Source organism: Panthera tigris, chromosome F2, assembly GCF_018350195.1.
Source record: "Panthera tigris isolate Pti1 chromosome F2, P.tigris_Pti1_mat1.1, whole genome shotgun sequence".
Taxonomy (NCBI): domain Eukaryota; kingdom Metazoa; phylum Chordata; class Mammalia; order Carnivora; family Felidae; genus Panthera; species Panthera tigris.
In genome coordinates this window covers 46,167,763-46,185,495 of record NC_056676.1, presented here as the reverse complement: position 1 = coordinate 46,185,495, position 17,733 = coordinate 46,167,763, and the positions used below count along the sequence as shown (strand labels likewise).

At 43.5% G+C, this 17,733-nt stretch overlaps 2 protein-coding genes across 12 annotated transcripts in view; one reads left to right on the top strand and one right to left on the bottom strand.

Annotated features, from left to right (window-relative positions):
- The window catches only part of SNX31 (sorting nexin 31), a 68,685-nt gene extending 62,059 nt beyond the window's left edge, over positions 1-6,626 (top strand). For both annotated transcript variants that reach the window (XM_007073309.3, XM_042972597.1), the window contains 2 exons: positions 3,676-3,732; positions 6,333-6,626. In XM_007073309.3, the coding sequence (XP_007073371.1) occupies positions 3,676-3,732; positions 6,333-6,425 (150 nt within the window). In that variant the 3' untranslated portion in view covers positions 6,426-6,626. The remainder of the gene's footprint in view (positions 1-3,675; positions 3,733-6,332) is intronic.
- LOC122234841 (translation initiation factor IF-2-like) overlaps positions 1-17,716 on the bottom strand; it is a 73,744-nt gene extending 56,028 nt beyond the window's left edge. For all 10 annotated transcript variants that reach the window (XM_042972599.1, XM_042972606.1, XM_042972605.1 and 7 more), the window contains exon 1: positions 16,750-17,716. In XM_042972599.1, the coding sequence (XP_042828533.1) occupies positions 16,934-17,716 (783 nt within the window). In that variant the 3' untranslated portion in view covers positions 16,750-16,933. The remainder of the gene's footprint in view (positions 1-16,749) is intronic.
- Between the last annotated feature and the right edge of the window lie 17 nt (positions 17,717-17,733).

Sequence of the window (17,733 nt, the reverse complement as noted above, 5' to 3'; positions counted from 1 at the left end):
ACATCCACTCATTTTCTAGGTAAACACGTAAAGTCTGAATTGACCCATATCACTTATAAAAAAGGCTTGTATGGACTAGGATAGAGAGGTCTCTATTTTGCAAGGCAGAATAGATTCCAAGATTTTGATCATCATGAAGAATCAGGAGGGGGGAGAGAAATTAAGGAAGCTGTAACTTAATGAGCCCCACAAATAAAGCAGATAGTCCCTAGAAGCAGATTAAATAGTACTACTTTATCCTAGTAAGAAGAAAGATGTTGAAAGAAGAAATTTGTGCTAACTTAATTAACTTAGTTAACTCTAGGTGATGCTTTCAAAGGTAAGACCTAAACCATTTCCGAAGAGATTGTTAAAATTTGAAGTCAAACAGGGGCACCTGGGTAGTTCAGTCAGTTGAGCGTCCAACTTTGGCTCAGGTCATGATCTCATGGTTTGTTGGTTCAGAGCCTGGAGCCTGCTTTGGATTCTGTGTCTCCCTCTCTCTCTCTGCCCCTCCCCCTCTCACATTCTGTCTCTCTCTCTCTCTCTCAAAAATAAACATTAAAAAAATTTTAAAAATTTTGAAGTCAAACAAATGTACTAAAAAAAATGTAAACACAACAACAAAATCATGTTACATTCTTAAAGGCAGTATCAACTACAAATCAGAAAGGGAAAAAATGTAACATTCTTTTTAGAGCTACACTCCTACACAAAAACCTTTAATAAACGAATTTTGTTAGTATTTGCTACTCGTAACTAGAACAGAATTTTAAGAATTATTTTATTGGAAAATAAAATGTATTTGTCAGGAGTAGGTTAGGCTACATATAACGAAGAACAAAACAAGACAGAAGAAGGGTCCCACGCAAAATAACAGTTTGTGTCTCTCTCAACTAAAAGAAGCCCAGAGGTGGGCAGTCTCGGGCTGGGACAGCTGCTCCATAATGTCACCAGAGACCTTTCTGCTCTACCATTTTTAGTGTGTGGCTTTTACTTCATGTTGAAAATGGCTGCTGGAGCTCCAGTCATTACATCCACATTCTAGGCAGCAAGTATAAATGGAAAGTATGAATGGTTCATATCTTTTCTTTAAGGAGGAGTCTCTGAAGTCCCACCGAGTTTCTGCTTGGCTCATTGGCTAAGAGTTAGGCACACCACAGGCCAACACCTAGCTGCAGGGAATCTGGTAAATGTAGTCTTTTTACAGAGTATGCTGTCTCTCCAAATAAGTTTGGGTGGTATCACTAAGAAGGAAAGGCAGAATGGATAATACAGGAGGCTACAGCAATCTCTGCCATTGAAAGAAATCTAAAAGACATTAAGAAAAGAAGGCAGATATATTTTATGCAATCCATGTGTTCCTAATGAATTTCTGAAAATGTATCATTATTATTATCTTGTCTATTGAACCATAATCTGAATATCTGAGAGGTATCAGGCATAAGATGGTGAATAATTTTCTGAGTTGAAAAACAATTTATATTTTTAATAATCCATACCTAATTTGTCTTATTAGCTTGTATATTTTCTTCCTTAGATTTACTAAAAAGTGGGTCTGAATCTCTAAGTTGGTTTTCTGGAAAATGGCAAAGCACCAAACGGCTTTATGATTCTGGCTTGCCTCATACCTCACATCCCCAGCGCCAACTACCATCACCATATGTATTTTTCTCTCCACTCCTCTTTCATTTGGAGCAAGATCAGACTATGTAAAAGGTCACTGGGCTCAGAGATCGTGATGTAAAGTGTGTTTCTGTTACGTGGCGAAGAGGGGAAACACCAAGGGCAGTGTTATCTGAGGTCCCAAGAATGTCAGCCTTTGAATAGTTGGCATTGTCTAGAAAACAGAAGAAGTACAGACATACTACGGCTCTCTTGAGAATAGCCTGAGCATGGCAGGTGGACAAAATTTTGGAGAGCCAGGGGGAAATTACCGTGTGGGAATAAATAGTTAGATTATCAACAGAAACTACCTGGGCATGCAGGAATACCACATCATGACAAAAGGATTGGCTCTCTTCTCCCCTCCCCCTCGTAGATAAAATGTTTAAAGCCTTTCTTGAAGTAAGTAGGAAATAGATTATATCAGAAATTGCTCGATAGTTTGTAGTGGGTTCTATTTTATTTATTTCGACATAAGGAGGGGGGGAAGGTGAAAGAGAACAGGGGAGAGAAACATTCTGAGCTGTTTTCCCCCATATTCTGTGTATTTCATTGCACAAGACTACTTCCAAGCTATAATGTACTGTTGTAACCAATAACAATACCATAGCAAAACATGTAAGACAACAGGGCATTAATTTCTCATTTACCAAGACTTAACAACTGATTTCTTAAAGTTATTAAGGTAGGCTTCAAATATATCAACTTGTCTATTAAGAATACCAACCTAGAGGAAGTCCTCCGCATCCCTCAAGGCAATCTATTTTATAACGGTACTAAGTTAACTGTAGTTAAAAGACAGTGACCCTCTTTTGCAGGGTCATGTTCTTTATCTCACCTACTTTGAAATGTTCCACCCTGTACTCTCATGAATAGTAATCAATAATAGGCAATTAATTCACACCTCAATCGTTCACTTACAAATGCCTATATTTATGATTATGCCTATATTCATAACATAGGTTGGGAACTGAGGATCCAGAGTCAAGGAGTTTGTGGGAGGAGAAAGGCAATTAGTAAGGAGGCCTTATGGCTAGAGAGTGATACATTGAGACGGGCACATAATGCTAGTTGCTTAGTAATCGTGTTCTTTTCCTCTAAGAAGAGTCAAAGAACTCTCTCTCTCTCCCACCCTGCTCTGTGCCCTGGAGACTGATCTCTGTGTGCTACAACCTTGCTCCCTGGCCTCCCACTGGGCTCACCCGCTGGGAAAACCCAGCAAGACTGGAGTGTGGAAGAAAAGTGAGATGGGGGGAGGGGGGGGTGGGTATTTCTCCAGTTCTGTCCCTGCTGGGTCTCTGTGGCTGGCACAGCCTACTGCTGAGGGCCACGCTCCTGCAGGTGGCCTCTCCTCTCTGCAGTGATAGCTGCTCTCCGTCCAGTAGCAGCTGCTACCCTTGCCCCTTCAGGCCTAGACGTGGTAAAAATGACCCTCCAGCCCCTCACTGCTAGCCCCTGGGGGCTCCCACATCCCTTCATTGATTCACTTTAATCCTGCCCACACCTCCATTAAATAGTTCCTTTTTAAAACGCCCCTCAGGAGTGCACCATCTGTTTTCCGCCGGGACCCTGACTGTTGTATTAAGTTTACCTTATGTACACGAGGTATATTCAAGTGTCTTGAACTTCAGTTTGATCTTCACTTGATTAATGGTGCCTTTTGATTAATCAAAGCCCCATTTGGCTTTGATTCAGCGTATGGATTGGAGCTCTGTGGATTATTTCAGGATTTAGGAGTTCATTTCGTGTGAAGTCCTTTTAGAAGCTGTGTTAAATCACAAAATCTATAGGCAGCCACCAGTGTTAAACATTAAGCTGTGCTTCACGTTTGGGGGGCTCAATTTCTGCAACATTTGGACATTTGCAAATAAAGAGGGAATGTGCCAATGGGAAGCAGGTGTGCCTGCTGACTGGAGGCCTTCGAGACCATTAAGAGGATTATTGTGGAAGGGGAAATGTGCTAGTTAAATAGATTATTTGTGTGCTTGCTTCTCCAGGCTGTGCTGACTGACATTTTACTAATCTATTTAGCAGATTGAAGTTCCAGAACAAGGCAAAAGTAAAAAATGCCACATTCAACAAAGCCAGGTCTGTGAGTAAAATTATGTAACCGATACATTATAATTTTTGATAAATCTGCCCTTTTCCCCCTTTAAGTAACCAAAGTCATTCTACTTTTAAGAAGCAGCCAGAATTTTCTTTCTCAGAAGCTCCTCCATGTAGGATTGGGCCAATTGGAGGACCATCACAGAAGTATGGTATTTTTACTGTGGTGCCCGGTAGAGCCAGGAGAAAATGCTTTCCTGGATTTTTACATAGAAAATTTCCAGGAAGAACACAAAATTCTCTAGCAATTTTCTTCTATACTCAATACATTTTTTTTTTTTTTTAATCCTCTTTCTGGCTTACATTTTAGTTTCGTGAGTTCTCTGCAGTGGACTCTTCATACAACAACCTTTAAGTTTATTAAATATTGTTTGGAGCATTTAGGTCTGTTGGGCAGTTAACAATAACAGTAAATATCATAAAGAAAGCATTAGTAGGCACTTATAGCCAGGCACTGTTCTAAGAGCTTTTATGTGGATTAACAACATTCATTCTCACCAAAGTCTTATAAATAAATCACTGGAGGTGACGTCCAAGTAGCATTTGAATGAACTCATTTGACTGGGAAGGTCCACTCTTTGTACATGCTCTGCTGTGTATATAAAGGTACTAAGTATCTAAGTACAGTACTTATAAATATATAAGGCCCTTTCGTGAGTGAATAAGCTCAGGAAAAACATTGACAAACAGACTAAATGCGGGGCGCCTGGGTGGCTCAGTCGGTTGAGCGTCCAAATCCGGCTCAGGTCATGATCTCACAGCTCCTGAGTTCGAGCCCCGCGTCGGGCTCTGTGCTGACAGCTCAGAGCCTGTTTCCGATTCTGTGTCTCCCTCTCTCTCTGCCCCTCCCCCGTTCATGCTCTGTCTCTCTCTGTCTCAAAAATAAATAAACGTTAAAAAAAATTTTTTTTAAAAAACAGACTAAATGCAAATCTTACCCTCTTTCATAATAACAGCATTTCTGCCCGCTTAGGTCAGAAACAAGAGATAAGAACTCCACCATGCACTGGTGATGTGTCCTCAGGCAAATCAAAAAACTAAATGTTTAAGGGGCTCCTGAGGTGCTTATTAAAATGCAAATTCCTGGGCGCCACTCCAAAAGATTGATTTAGTAGATCGGCATGGGTAGCAAGCACACCAAGGGGGAACACCGCACCAAGCTTCAGTTTCTTTACCCGTAAAGTGTAGGCGGTAGGTGTTCACTCCATCGCTCAAATTCATCAGCAGCAGAGTGATAGGGCAGAGTTGTGGTTCTCGGTGAGCTGCACATTGGAATTACCCGGGGAGCTCTAAAAACAAATGATGGCTGGGCCCCACCCTCAAAGACTCTGGTTTAATAGGTCTACGGGCCTGGCAACACAATTTTTAAAAGCTCCTCAGCTGGTCTAATGTACAGCCAGGACTGAAGCTATTATCCTAGAACAGTGGTTCTCAAAGTGTGGTCTCTAGAGCAACAGCATCAGCATACCTTGGAAACTTAGAACTTTAAATTCTCAGGTCCCAAACCTACCTACTTCATCAGAAACCCTAGGGATGGGGGCCAGGAATCTGTGGTTTTAGCCCGCCCTCCAGATGAATCTGATGCATGTTCAGTTTCGAGAGCCACTCTTCCAAAACAACAGGCAGCACAATACACAGCACAACTATGATTGACATTGAAACTAATTCACGTGTCCTCTCTAATGAGCAGCAACAGTAAACTAGGCCAACCTCCCTCATGCTCCGAGCAGGGCCAGCATATCAGAAGGTGTCCAAGTATATTGAATCCCAACTTATTTAGCATACATGCATTCCATGTATGACTTATTTAGTCCCCACAACAACCCAGCTATTATTATTATCCTCGGTTTATAGCCAAGAGAACGGAACACAGAAAGGTTGAGGAGCTTGCTCAAGGTAACACAGGCAGTGAATGACAGAACCAGTAACAGAACTGAAGCACTCTTTGTTGTTTAACCCATCAAGTTTGTTTGTTCCTTTAGCCACTTTGCCATGGGTTCTATCAAGACAAATCCCTCATAGAAAAAAAATTAGCTTAGCTGCCCATGGAGGCACACTTATCTTACCAGGGACAAAACCATAGGCCTTGAGGTTTCATAACTACTGAAAGCCAACTATTCACTCACTGAAGGTTTATAGCAACCATAACCTCTTAAAAAGTTTTAGAGTAACTATAAACCTTGCTAAAAATGTGTGTTTGTGTGGCATATGCCCTAAAGATTTGGAGTGAAGTTAAAAATTGAAGGTTGCTTAGCTTTAAGACGGGGGGGAGAAGGACAAGAGGCAGAGTTGAAATGTTACCTGGAGACATTCCAGTGCCTGGCAAGGCCTTCTGGACACGTCTACCTTGGCATACCAGCAGGAGGCACTCTCAGCCCGAAAACATATACACCTACCCCAAAGTAAAGCTTCTACCGGAAAAAAACCACTTGGAATAACCATTGTTTAAATAAGTGTAACCTTTCCTGTTGCCTTTTTAACAGTATTTTAACATTCTTGACTTTTTTATTGTTGTCATTATTGTTATTATGGAAATTATTTCCTTTCACATACATTCCTGACCTCTTTTTATTTCCTAACAGAAAGACTCTTCTCGGTTTCCACCAAGGAAAAGCAAGATTGAGATAGCCAAAGCTGACTGTGTTTTTGGGACCATAAAGGAAGAAGATCTTTGATGAGAAACTCTCACTTTTAAAAATGTCCTTTAGGGGCTCTCTCGACAGTGAAAGAGCTTAGGAATTGAAAGTGGGCTTCCTAGCATGAGTGGAAGAAGTTAAACTCCTTCCCCTTTTCTTCTGACGTTAAGATGGGCAGTGTTGACCAAGAGTACTTCAGAACTCTGTTAATCTCAAGATTAAAGAGAACTATGAACCACAGTTATATAGTTTGATTTAAGGACTCATAAATGACAAACAACAAATCCAAAGCAATTAGTATGTCGTTTGTTCTTTTCTCCCCGCCCCAAAAGAGATGTGTGCCTGGCTTGACGAAGTCTTCAATCTGTTCTGATATTACATGAATGAAAGGCTCGGCATAAAACACTCTAAATGTATTGGGGGTTAGGTTCTGAAGGCATGACCCAACACCTAAGGAAAATGTGGCTCTAAGAAATGGAATCATTGAAAAAGAAATCTGGATGGACTTCACTGATCTGTCCACAGCACCAGGGCAAGGAAGTGATGAAATACTTACTTGTTTCCTTACATAAGTCTGAGTCCACCAATAGCGATGTACTCAAAGGGATAGGCTGCCCAGTTCTCTGTTTCTCCACTGATGTAACTGTATTCTGTCTTTAGAATATGGAATTCAGTTCAGTAAGCATCACACTACTTTGAATCTTTTTTATTTTGGAAAGCAATGGGGCCCTGCACTATCGGATACTGTGTATGTCTCTTAGCTTTAAGACTATGGATACTTTTTAGTTTTTTCCTTATCTGGTTTCAGTTTATCATGATAATAAATGTGATTACATATGGAATTAAGACTGCAGTTAGGGAGAGAGACAGAAGAATTTATGTAATGTAATTAGATAAAGTGCAATATTCTAATGTTCTTTTCTAACTGGATTGTGTAACTAATTATATAATAAATATGAAATATATTCTAGTGAATATAAAATTTACTGATGAAAATTCCGAGACTGATCTTTTTGAAGTGTAGAGTCGATTAAATCCCTGTACTGTTTATACAGCAATGCCTCTAGCCATCGCCTCTCGTACCATAAAGTTTTATATTTTAGGCGATAGTAGGATGTTTTTGCAGGGGGGAGCCGTTAGCATCCCAAGTCACCCACGCTGACTGTATTAATTAATTAGAATACATTGTCAGATTAAAATAGAAGCTTATCTACTGTTCTGCCAATTTCAGAATAGTCCATCTATTTCTTTTTGGTAGCAGATACCTACACTGCGTCAGGGCCTATTGGAGACACCGAGAATGCAAAGAGAACTTGTACTTGGGGTGAGAAGATGCACACACTAGATTGAACCGTACCCAACTGGTGTTCTGCAGGTCAAACATCGTTGAATGTTGTCAATTTCACGTTTCCACTTGATACTTAAGAGTGAGTAATCTCAGACAGCATGTCGTAGGTGTCCAATGTGTAGTGTGGACCTGTGCGTCGGAGGAAGGTGGGGTGGTCAGGAAGAGGGACTTAGAAGAAGGTATAGAGCCAAGTGGAGGAGAGATGGGGGCACACATACGCAAGGGAAGGGCAGCTGATGGGAGAATGAGTACAGTGTGAAACCAGGAGCAAACCCCCCCTGTGCTGGCAAAGTTTTAGGTTGGAGAATAGTCAGGAGATAAAGCTAAGAGAGAATAGGGATCAGTATCTATGAATACACAAATGCAGCCCTCCTAAAAAATAAGCAGAGCAGTTTATCCCTTATTTGAATATGGCAAAACCAGGAAGATTACAATTAAGTTTTTTTTCCAAGACACTGAGATCATCATCAATGTCAGGAGATGAGAAGAAACAAGGGATGGTGTGCATCCCAAGCATATACTGGGATAGTAGAAGACAAAATTCAAAACTTTGTGAAATGGTACATTCCCAAGCAGTTATGTGGGAGAAGAAAGATTAGCCCTTTTGGGGATTATTGGGCCTGTCTTCATCTAGAAAGAGTTGGGGGTTTTGTTTACTTCTGGATCAAAACATTTCCTCATTGGGTGAAAAGCCTAAACTCCAACTGCCAGAGTGGTCTTTCCTGCTGCAAGCTCTGAGAGAAGCCAGAAATGGGGCCCTATCACTCCTGGGGGTGACAACGTCACTCTTCTGTGGTGCTGCTGGGCCGGACCTTCCCAGCAGCATGGTCCCGCCACACGGGAGGAGACATCAGCCAGCACATGAACTTTGTCAAGGTAGGTAGCTACTGAAATCCTTCCAGTAACTCCTAAGTGGTATAACATGGCTTGGGAAATTACCAGCATATGCTTTAGTCTACAGATTCACTCCTTTTATACCCGCAAAACTGGTCCCCAGTCAACCAAATTTTCTTCTGATTCATCTGCTTTCACCAATATCCCTTCTCTCCACTTCTAGACATATGTGTTTGCTCCTACTGCTGTTCATTCTTCTAAAGCTATTGGCGTAAGTGCTCTGCTCACATGCAAACACTGGTTTGAAAAGTTCACAAATGATAAAAGGGCAGAGCTGACTCCATTGTGATTGGAGTCCCTGTACCCCTGTGGGGTCCTCTGGAGGGAAGCACGCCTGGGCTTTGTCAGAAGAGCTGACGTGCTCCCCAAAGCCAGGTCTCAGTCTACATCAGTATGTGGTGAGCTCATGGCTTCCACACATCTCCTCGTGGACACTTGGGAAGCGAACTTTATGCTAAATGTGTAAGTTAGAAATTACTTTAAGTTCGACCTCAAAGTGAATTTGAGAAGGGCTAAGTGATCTTAATTTGTGGAAAACCAAACAGGTTCTAAGCCTTAGTGGGAAAATAGTGGCCAAAGTGATCCTACAACACAACACAAAATAAAACTCAGCAATGGAGCCATCTACTTCTCTGGATGCTTTTTAGTCTTCCGTCTGCAGTGTATTGACCGAGGCCCATGAGGCAAACTGAGGCAGAAGCCCATGTGGACTCTGGACTGCCGGAGATGGAGCACAAGGTACTTCTCTCCTTCACTACCATGGCCTCAATCCTGTCATCAGGGATCCGAGAAAAATAGTCAAGAAAAATTTGGACGTGTTTTTCTGGCTCTTACCACCCCAAAATAAGGCATGCTGAGTTAACTTAGAAAATGTACGGCTGGGGCACTTGGGTGGCTCAGTCAGTTAAGCGTCTGACTTTTGGTTTTGGCTCAGGTCATGATCTCGTGGCCTAATGGGTTCGAGCCCCGCATCAGGCTCTGTGCTGGCAGTGTGGAGCCCGCTTAGGATTCTCTCTCTCCCTCCCTCTCTGCCCCTCCCCTACTCATGCAGTCTCTGTCTCTCTCAAAATAAACTTTAAAAAAAAAGGTATGGCTAACACAAATAATCCTTTAGAAGATGGCTTTTCAGCTTTGTAATTGTTCTTTCCCCCCACTTTATTGATATGTAATTGTACTTTGCTTAAAAGTTACTTTATAATAGCTATTTGTTGCATTCTTAAGTAATCAGTTGTTTGCAGAACAGGTTTCCAGATAAGAAAACTTAGAGCTATGGAAAAAGTACATGGTGGGCGTGGCTCTTTGGTCTAGCCCTCTAGCCCACGTACTTTTCTGGAGGGCAAAGTCTTTTTAGCTAACCAAATGGGCTTTGGTTGTGTAACATCTTGGAAGAGGTTAGACATTCATTTGATTTAAAGGCACTGACCCTGGCGATTTTGCACTCCTCCTGCACTGAATGTGGTTTCTGTCCCGGAATTGTGGGAACACAAAGTTGGCTGTACTTCCTAATGGCTTTTCCATCTGTCCACATGAGCGCTTATGTGATGGGTTCTGCGGTGCAACAGTTGTCTGGGGTGGAGACGCCTGGAGCAGCAGGCTGAGACTGCAAGTGTGAGTTGGCTTTTCTGTGCACATGCGTGCTCTTATTCTCACTGAAAACTAGTCCCCACAGAATTTCTGGGGCGATCCCCCTCTTTGTAACTGGGTCTAGTGTGCAGAGGAAGAGGTGATGGAAATCTACTGCATCTGGGTCCTGATCAAGGGAAGTTGGAATAATGTGATTTTCTGCAGAACAAAAATGATGAGTAAAACAAATGAAATGGCAGTTATGAATCATATATGTTGTGAAGTCAGCCACTTGGAGACAGGTTCTGTCCAACAATCAGCTGTAGAGATTTTGCTTCACAATAGCTGGTGGAGCATCGGGCTTTCCAGAGGCACTCCACCAACAAGTATACCCACTTAGGCGCAAAGGGAAGGCGGTTCCACTCCCCATAACTTGTACAGCACGAGATTGAGGAAGAAAATAGGAAGGCTGCACATCAGAGTTTATCTTCATGTATCGACTGCATTCATATTATAGTGGTTAAATCTATGGTTTCTTACAGGTAACTGGGTTTGTATCAATTATATATGTCAGCATCAGTTTCTCTTTTGCAACTAACGATGGGTTGTTTGTGTCAAGATGTCCTTTTTCCCTTTTTTCTTCTCATGGCCTCTTTTCCCTTTTCCTTCGTCAAGATTAAAACAAGTGACATGTGATCTCAGGGTGATAATGAAGATAGGCTGAGATCTTAGTGAGTTCACTGTAGAAAAAAATCCTAAAGCCTTACTGGTCCAGTGCAAGCGCTCTTACCTGGGATTTTCTTTTTAATCCTGCTGGATGATAAAAACACAAAAGGCAACTGCATTTATTTTTTAATGTACCTCGTGAGCTTGGAAGATAGACACATAAAATGCATTTTTCAGGGCACCTGGGTGGCTCAATTGGTTGAGTATCTGACTTTGGCTCAGGTCATGATCTCGTGGTCTATGGGTTCGAGCCTTGCATCGGGCTCTCTGCTGTGCTCAGAGAGCCCTTTTCAGATCCCCTGTCCTCCTCACTCTCTTCCCCTCCCCGGCTTGCGCTCTCTTCTCAAAAACAAACATTGAAAAAAAATACATTTTTCAGGTTTGTAAGAAGTAAAAATCATTTGTAAGTCTTTTCCATTCTGTTTGCCTTAAAACAAATGTATAGGATAAGAGTAATTCGTATTACTTCTCTACCCTTTTCTTTCCCCTATAAAAATGTCACAAGTTTCCTTTCTTGTTGGTTAGGAGTTTAAGTGAAAAAGATGTATTAGTCCAGTTGTATTGGCAGAAAATAGTTGTCAGAGGAGAAGAGCCTCAGGCTTTATCCTGACTTGGGTGCCAAAGTTTTGTAAAAGTGGAAATGAAACCACAGGATCAGTGTTTTTTGAGAGCTGAACCGCGGCAAGTTCTGAGAATGCTCATTCCCTGGAGTATGTTTCAGGACTGAGAAGGAGATGAGCTTTGCTTCTGTTTGAATGCTCGCCAGGAGTTTGTTTTGAGACTAATATGAGAGTTAAGATTCCCTCCAAGCCTAAAATGTGGGTTCACCGTGAGCCCCTGGAGTGACCTAAGCACCGTGCTGGGGCTAAAGCGAACCCTCTAACAGCACAGATTGCTGGAACTGGTGGCTCATTATCTGGACCAGCAGGAACCCTTCCTCAGCTTCTCCTTTGCCCACACATAACTAAACCCTGAACCAGCATGTCTCTCAGGAGTGGGAATATTAAAAGGTTAGGAAGGAAATTTGGGACCAGAAAAGGAAGGAGAAAAAGCCAGGCTAGCCTGGGTTGTGAGCTTTTCGATATCTTCCATTGCCTTTCTTTGCCCGCTTCTGAAAAAATGCATAAACCTATTGACTTCTGAGTTTCTAGTGCTTGTTTTGAAGTGTAAAATAAGTGATCATAGATGTGGTTGGACGTCGTCATTTCTTGTGCACTCTGCAGAGTTTTTATTGACTTTTCCAATGACACCCAGCGGTGCTCTCTGGGAGATCATTTCTTAGGTTTGCACATAATCCCTACATCCCAAGTAAGCTATGACTTTCCCATGCCTAAGAGCTCATAACTCATTACTCAATGACTGAGATCTGGCGGTCACAGGCCTGACTCCTCACCGAAAGGCCCTTGTAACCCAGGTGCCCAGAGATTAATGGAATCGAGACAGTCTGATTTATGTGTAGTGATGACGTGCAGGCTACTTACTCACAGACTCTTGACCTAGGAAGGGAACTCAGAAGTGATGCTTGAAATTTTTCTAAGATTTTCTTGAGATACTTAAGAGCATTTAAGTACCACAAAGGAAGAGAGGCATGACAGTGGAGTGGAAGACGACTCCTGACTTGAATTCTGAGCTTGCTTTTGCTTTTAGTTGGCAATGTGAGCGTAGCCAAATTATCTAACTCAACAGCCCTTAGTTTTCTTATCTGCAAAATTAGTTATAAGAGCCTATGTGTGTACTGATTTTTTTTTTTTTTTGTCAACATGGTTAAATTGGAACTATGTTTCCCAGAGTTCCCTCTCCTGTATGGTTACAGTTTAGAACTAACCCAAAGGGGGCTTTTTATGAGGACTGGGAGACAAAGCAAGGGAGCAGCCATTACCTTCTGAGGGTCTCTTCACCATCAGGTACAATGACATGCAGATGGGAAGTTACCCACAGTTTCTAATTTGTCCTTGCCCCCCTCCACTCCATATCTAGCTCCTCTTCTCGCCTACTGGCCCTGCCTAGCCCTGGGCCCACCACCAGATGCTTGGTAGGGGACTCACAGAAGCAGTAGTTAATTGAGGCATCAACCTGCATAGACCTCTCCATGAGCTTTCCCTTGGGGAGCCCACCTCAGAGAGACCCAAGCCATGCTTGGCATCCAGAATCCTCAGGCAGACAAGTTTGTGACATTTTATCTGATGCGTCAATACCCCCTTCTACACCTTCACTTCCTGGACTCCTCCCACAGGGAGGGAGGGAGGGAGAGAATCTCAAGCTGACTTCACGCCCGGTGTGGAGCCTGATGCAGGGCTCAATCCGACAACCCTGGGATCGGAACTTGAGCCCAAATCAAGAGTCGGATGCTCAACTGAGTCACCCAGGTGCTCCACATCATTTTTAAAGGCTTTGCAAAGCACTTCACTTGCTTAAACCCTTGCAAAAGGTATTCCCTTACTAATGATCAGCTCCTTAACTTTTGGAAGTGAAGCTTAATTAGGACTAAGCACTATATACGTTCCCATCACATACATTATTTTGTCTAATATATGTGTGAAAATCCGTGTGGTTCCGGCATGTGTGGATAAGTGCAAAGAAAAACAGCAAATGGCTGTTGTAGCAAGAAGCCAAGTTCTTTTCTTCTTTCCAGGGGTGCAACTCTTAGTAACTTCAGAAATTCAAGATCTAAGATGTTTCCTTTGCAAATGAATAAAGGGAGAGAGATCCCTTTCAGAAAGTTTTGCTTACATACTTAATTTCTAGTTGTGCTGGTTGCTGGAGGAACAGATTATTCTACTAGGCTTCAAATTCTTTCCTCAGTGTTGCAAACACAATGCCTGGCATACGTGCACGCTTCATTTTTTTTTTTTTTTTTTTTCTGGTGGTTTCAATGTTTAAACTGTTGGGAAACCGAAATGAATCTTACTCTGGCGTAGATAAATATATGCTACATGCCTCATACCCTGTGTGTGACTTAGTCATTCAATGGTTAATCCTTGAGAATCCACGGTGTTGTTAAAAACACCTGATTCTCTCCCTAGCCTGGTGTCAGAGATGGGTGACCCGGAGAAGCAACACTTACAGGAGCACGTCTCCCTCTGATGGCCATTCATTAGTACTACAAAAAACCAACCTGGAACATTAAAGTTCAACAAGTAGAAGTTCCTCTTCCTTTGTAGGTAGGGTGTGTTTTTTAAACACCTTCCCATTCCAACACATCTCTTTTCTACGGAGACAATTGGTTACATGGGGATGGTTGCTAGATCACTTTGGGTCTCTTCTGATAGGTGTTCAATTATGTTTTTGAAAGCCCTTTCTGCATTTTCTAAGACTGGATCCTAATATACCACCAATATAGCCCAAACTCCTTTTTTCCCTAACCAGAAGCAAACCACCTAAAAGGAAATCCTATGCCAAGCAAATTTTCTCTGTCATTCGTTCATTCATTCACTCAGTTGTACGTGACAGAGTGGTTCTCAACTCTGCACGCTGGCAGCACAGTAGAATTCCCTGAGCAGCTTTTAAAAATACAGATGCCAGGTCTATGCTTCAAAACGCTTCTTATTTGGTCTCAGCTAGGACCTGGGTGTAGGTGTTTTTAAGCTCCTGCAATGACCGTAATGTGCTGCCAGGGCTGGGAACTACTAAGCTAATGTTATTGAGCACCTACTATGTGCCACTGTGTTAGTGCTAAGGATTCAATGGTAGGTATACAATTTGGCCACAGCGAACTTTTTTTGTTTTTTTTTTTTAAAGTAGGCTCCATGTCCAACATGGGGCTTGAACTCACAACCCTGAGATCAAGAGTTGCATGCTCTGCTGACTGAGCCAGCCAGGCACCCCCATGCTGACCTTCTGACATCACCACTCCTGGGCCACACGTACTACTCCCTTGTCTGAAACACTCCCTTTGTTCATTGCATAATTAACTCCTCCTCATTCTTTGTGTCTCAGATGAAACATTACTTCTTCAGAGGTATCGCTGCCCTTCCACCTAACTTAGGTCCCATGTTATTTGTCTTTTTACAGCATTTCTTCTCTCTGCCCCCATAACGCTTATCCCAGTTGTAATTACAGGTATTTCTCCCCGACGAAGTCTCACAATCAGAACTCAGGACCAAACAGATTTTGGTAATGAGGAAGAAGAGGCAGATTCACCTGAAGGGAATGGAGTTTGAGCTTCAGGGCCCTTGTAGTGGGATGAATAACATCCTCTCAAAGATGGCCATGTCCTAATCCCCAGAACCTGTGATGTTGTTACCTAGTGTGGTACAAAGGAGTTTGCAGATGTGATTAAGTTAAAGACCTTGAGATGGAGAGATTCTGGATTATCAAGGTGGGCCCAATGTAAGCCAAGGGTCCTTATAATAAGGCAAGAGGGTCAAAGTTAGAGAAGACGCAAGAATGGAAGCAGAGGACAGAAGGAGAAACAATGCTACATTGCGAGTTTTGAGGATGGAGGTAGGGGCCACGAGCCACAGAATGCGGGCAGCCTCTAGAAGCTGGAGAGGATAAGGAAACAGATTCTCCCTAGAGCCCCCAGAAGGAATGCAGCCCTGCCTACACTTTGATTGTAGCCCAATAAAACTGATTTTGGATTCCTGGCCTCCTGAACTGTAACATGAGGAATTAGTGTTGTTTTAGGTCATTGAGTTTGTGATGATGTGTTACAGTGACAATATGGAGTACAGCCTCCCCTCTCCCTTATACAGGTCCCTTCCAAGACCCTGGTAGGAACTCTGGAAGTATGTACACATGGTCAAACATTTTTGTAAAGCTTGCAAAATTAAAACATTTTAACTACAATAAAGACTGCTGTCTTTTTCCACTCAGACTTCCCAAGGCTCTCTTCTCTGGGTAACATTGGAGTGAATACAGACATTTTTGGGCCCTTGCTAAGCAAAAATGCAGTTGGGGATACTTTGGTTTGCATTTAATAGGACACGTTCATGGGTTCATGGTCATGTGCAGCATTAACTTATTGGAAGTGCAGGAATGGATTCTCTGAGCACTCCTAATGACCAATCTGCTGATGTCCCCTGGTGTAGTGACAGGGAAGATTCACAGAATATGTGTAGCACACATTTCATTCCCTTAATCTCATCAGAGAAAAAAGGCTGTCTGCACAGTCCCTGCATTTTTTCAGGTCAAACAAAGGCAGTAATTCATAAAGGGGAGGGAATATGTTTGAAAAGAAGTAATAAATGGGCTTTCAGATTGTTTGGTAAACCAATTAATGAAGAGAAGTGCATTCTGTGAACACACTGGGAAAAGATTTAAATTCTTTCCTGATTTGGCACAATTTACAGGCATCGATGAAGATACTTTAAACTCAACCCAAACCACAAGGAAGACATCCATGACGAATTGGTTAATAAATGTCATCAATTCAAAGAGTAGTTAATGCATTAGTAGTTAATGCACAAGAAAATGCGAAATGCCTTGAAATCATAATTCTTTTTTAAATTTTTATTATTCTTATTTTTTAAGTAGGCTCCAAGTCCCAGATGCAGGACCCACCCTGGGCTTGAACTCACCATCCTGATCAAGACCTGAGATCAAGACCTGAGCTGAGATCTAGAGTCAGTCGTTTAACCAGGTGAGTGTGAGTGTGTGTGTGTGTGTGTGTGTAAGTTCCCAGTAAATGAATTTCTACCATCCCACCACCCACCACATTTTCAATGAGTTTTGGCTGTATACAAGTTGCATTTAGTCCAGGACTCTTAGAAAAGTGGGATGTAAATATTCAAACCGTTTTTGAGAAAAACAACAACAACAACAACTTCGCATCATATTTTAGAATTAGAGCAGTCACGACTATGTCCATTTGGGTTATTACATTAGACTTACCCAGAGGCCCGTGAGTATCAGTTGATGCCTACAGCTTTTAATAAAACTGTCCTTGCTTTGAAGCCTTCATTTAGCTGAGGAGGTGGGATGTATATTTAGAAAAAGACGTGAAAAGTGCGAAATGCTCCTGGACTTGGGTCTGAAAAGCCTCTTCTGAGGCTGTCATTCTCCTCTCCAGGCGCAGTTAATGGAGAGAGGTTCCGAGTTTCCAGCTCAGGGCAGGCCGAGCCGCTGAGGGGGCCTCCCGCCTCCAGAGGGCGCGCCGACCGACGCGGCGTGAGGCCGCTCTGGCACAACTGGGGCTCCGCCTGTCTCGGTGGCCCGCCCCTCCCCTTTCCTCAGCCTGGAGCTGCCGCTGCCGCCGCCGCCGCCGCCGCCGCTGCTCGGCCTGTTCGAAGGTACTTGGACCGGGGCCCGTAGGCGGCCCCAGGACGGAACCGTTGACACCTCCCCTGCCGGCCCCGACGTACCGGAGAGCCCCGACCGGGGGCCTGGGAGACGGGCTTTGGGGGAGTGTGTGGGGGAGGCGGCCCGGGGCCCCCGCCCCTATTCGGCGACCGGAGGGAGCCCGACCGGAGCGTCGCGGGTCCGTGTTGGCTTCCCCCTGGGCCGTGCCGCCCGTGGGGGCTGGGAAAAGGCCTGCGAGGCGAGGGTTCTTGTTTGCTCTTGCGGGTAAAGGCCGTGACAGTCCGCAGGAGGAGGCAGCCCGGGTGTGCGGCCCGCGGCGGGCGGGCCTGGGGCGGGGCCCGCTCGCGATGAATCGGGCTGTCTGAGCCGCAGCCCTCCGCCGGCGCTTCGCCTTTGCGCCCGGACCCAGCGCGTGCTGTCGCGGCTTGCGCACCGCGCGACGTGGCTGGTCGTAAGGACCCTGCAGTCTAGGCGTAAACGGCTGTTGCGGTGTGAGTGAGCGGTCCAGAATAGCACATGGCCCCGTGTTTAAAGACAGCATTTGCCTCTTAATGTGCATTGCTAGGAAGCAGGTGC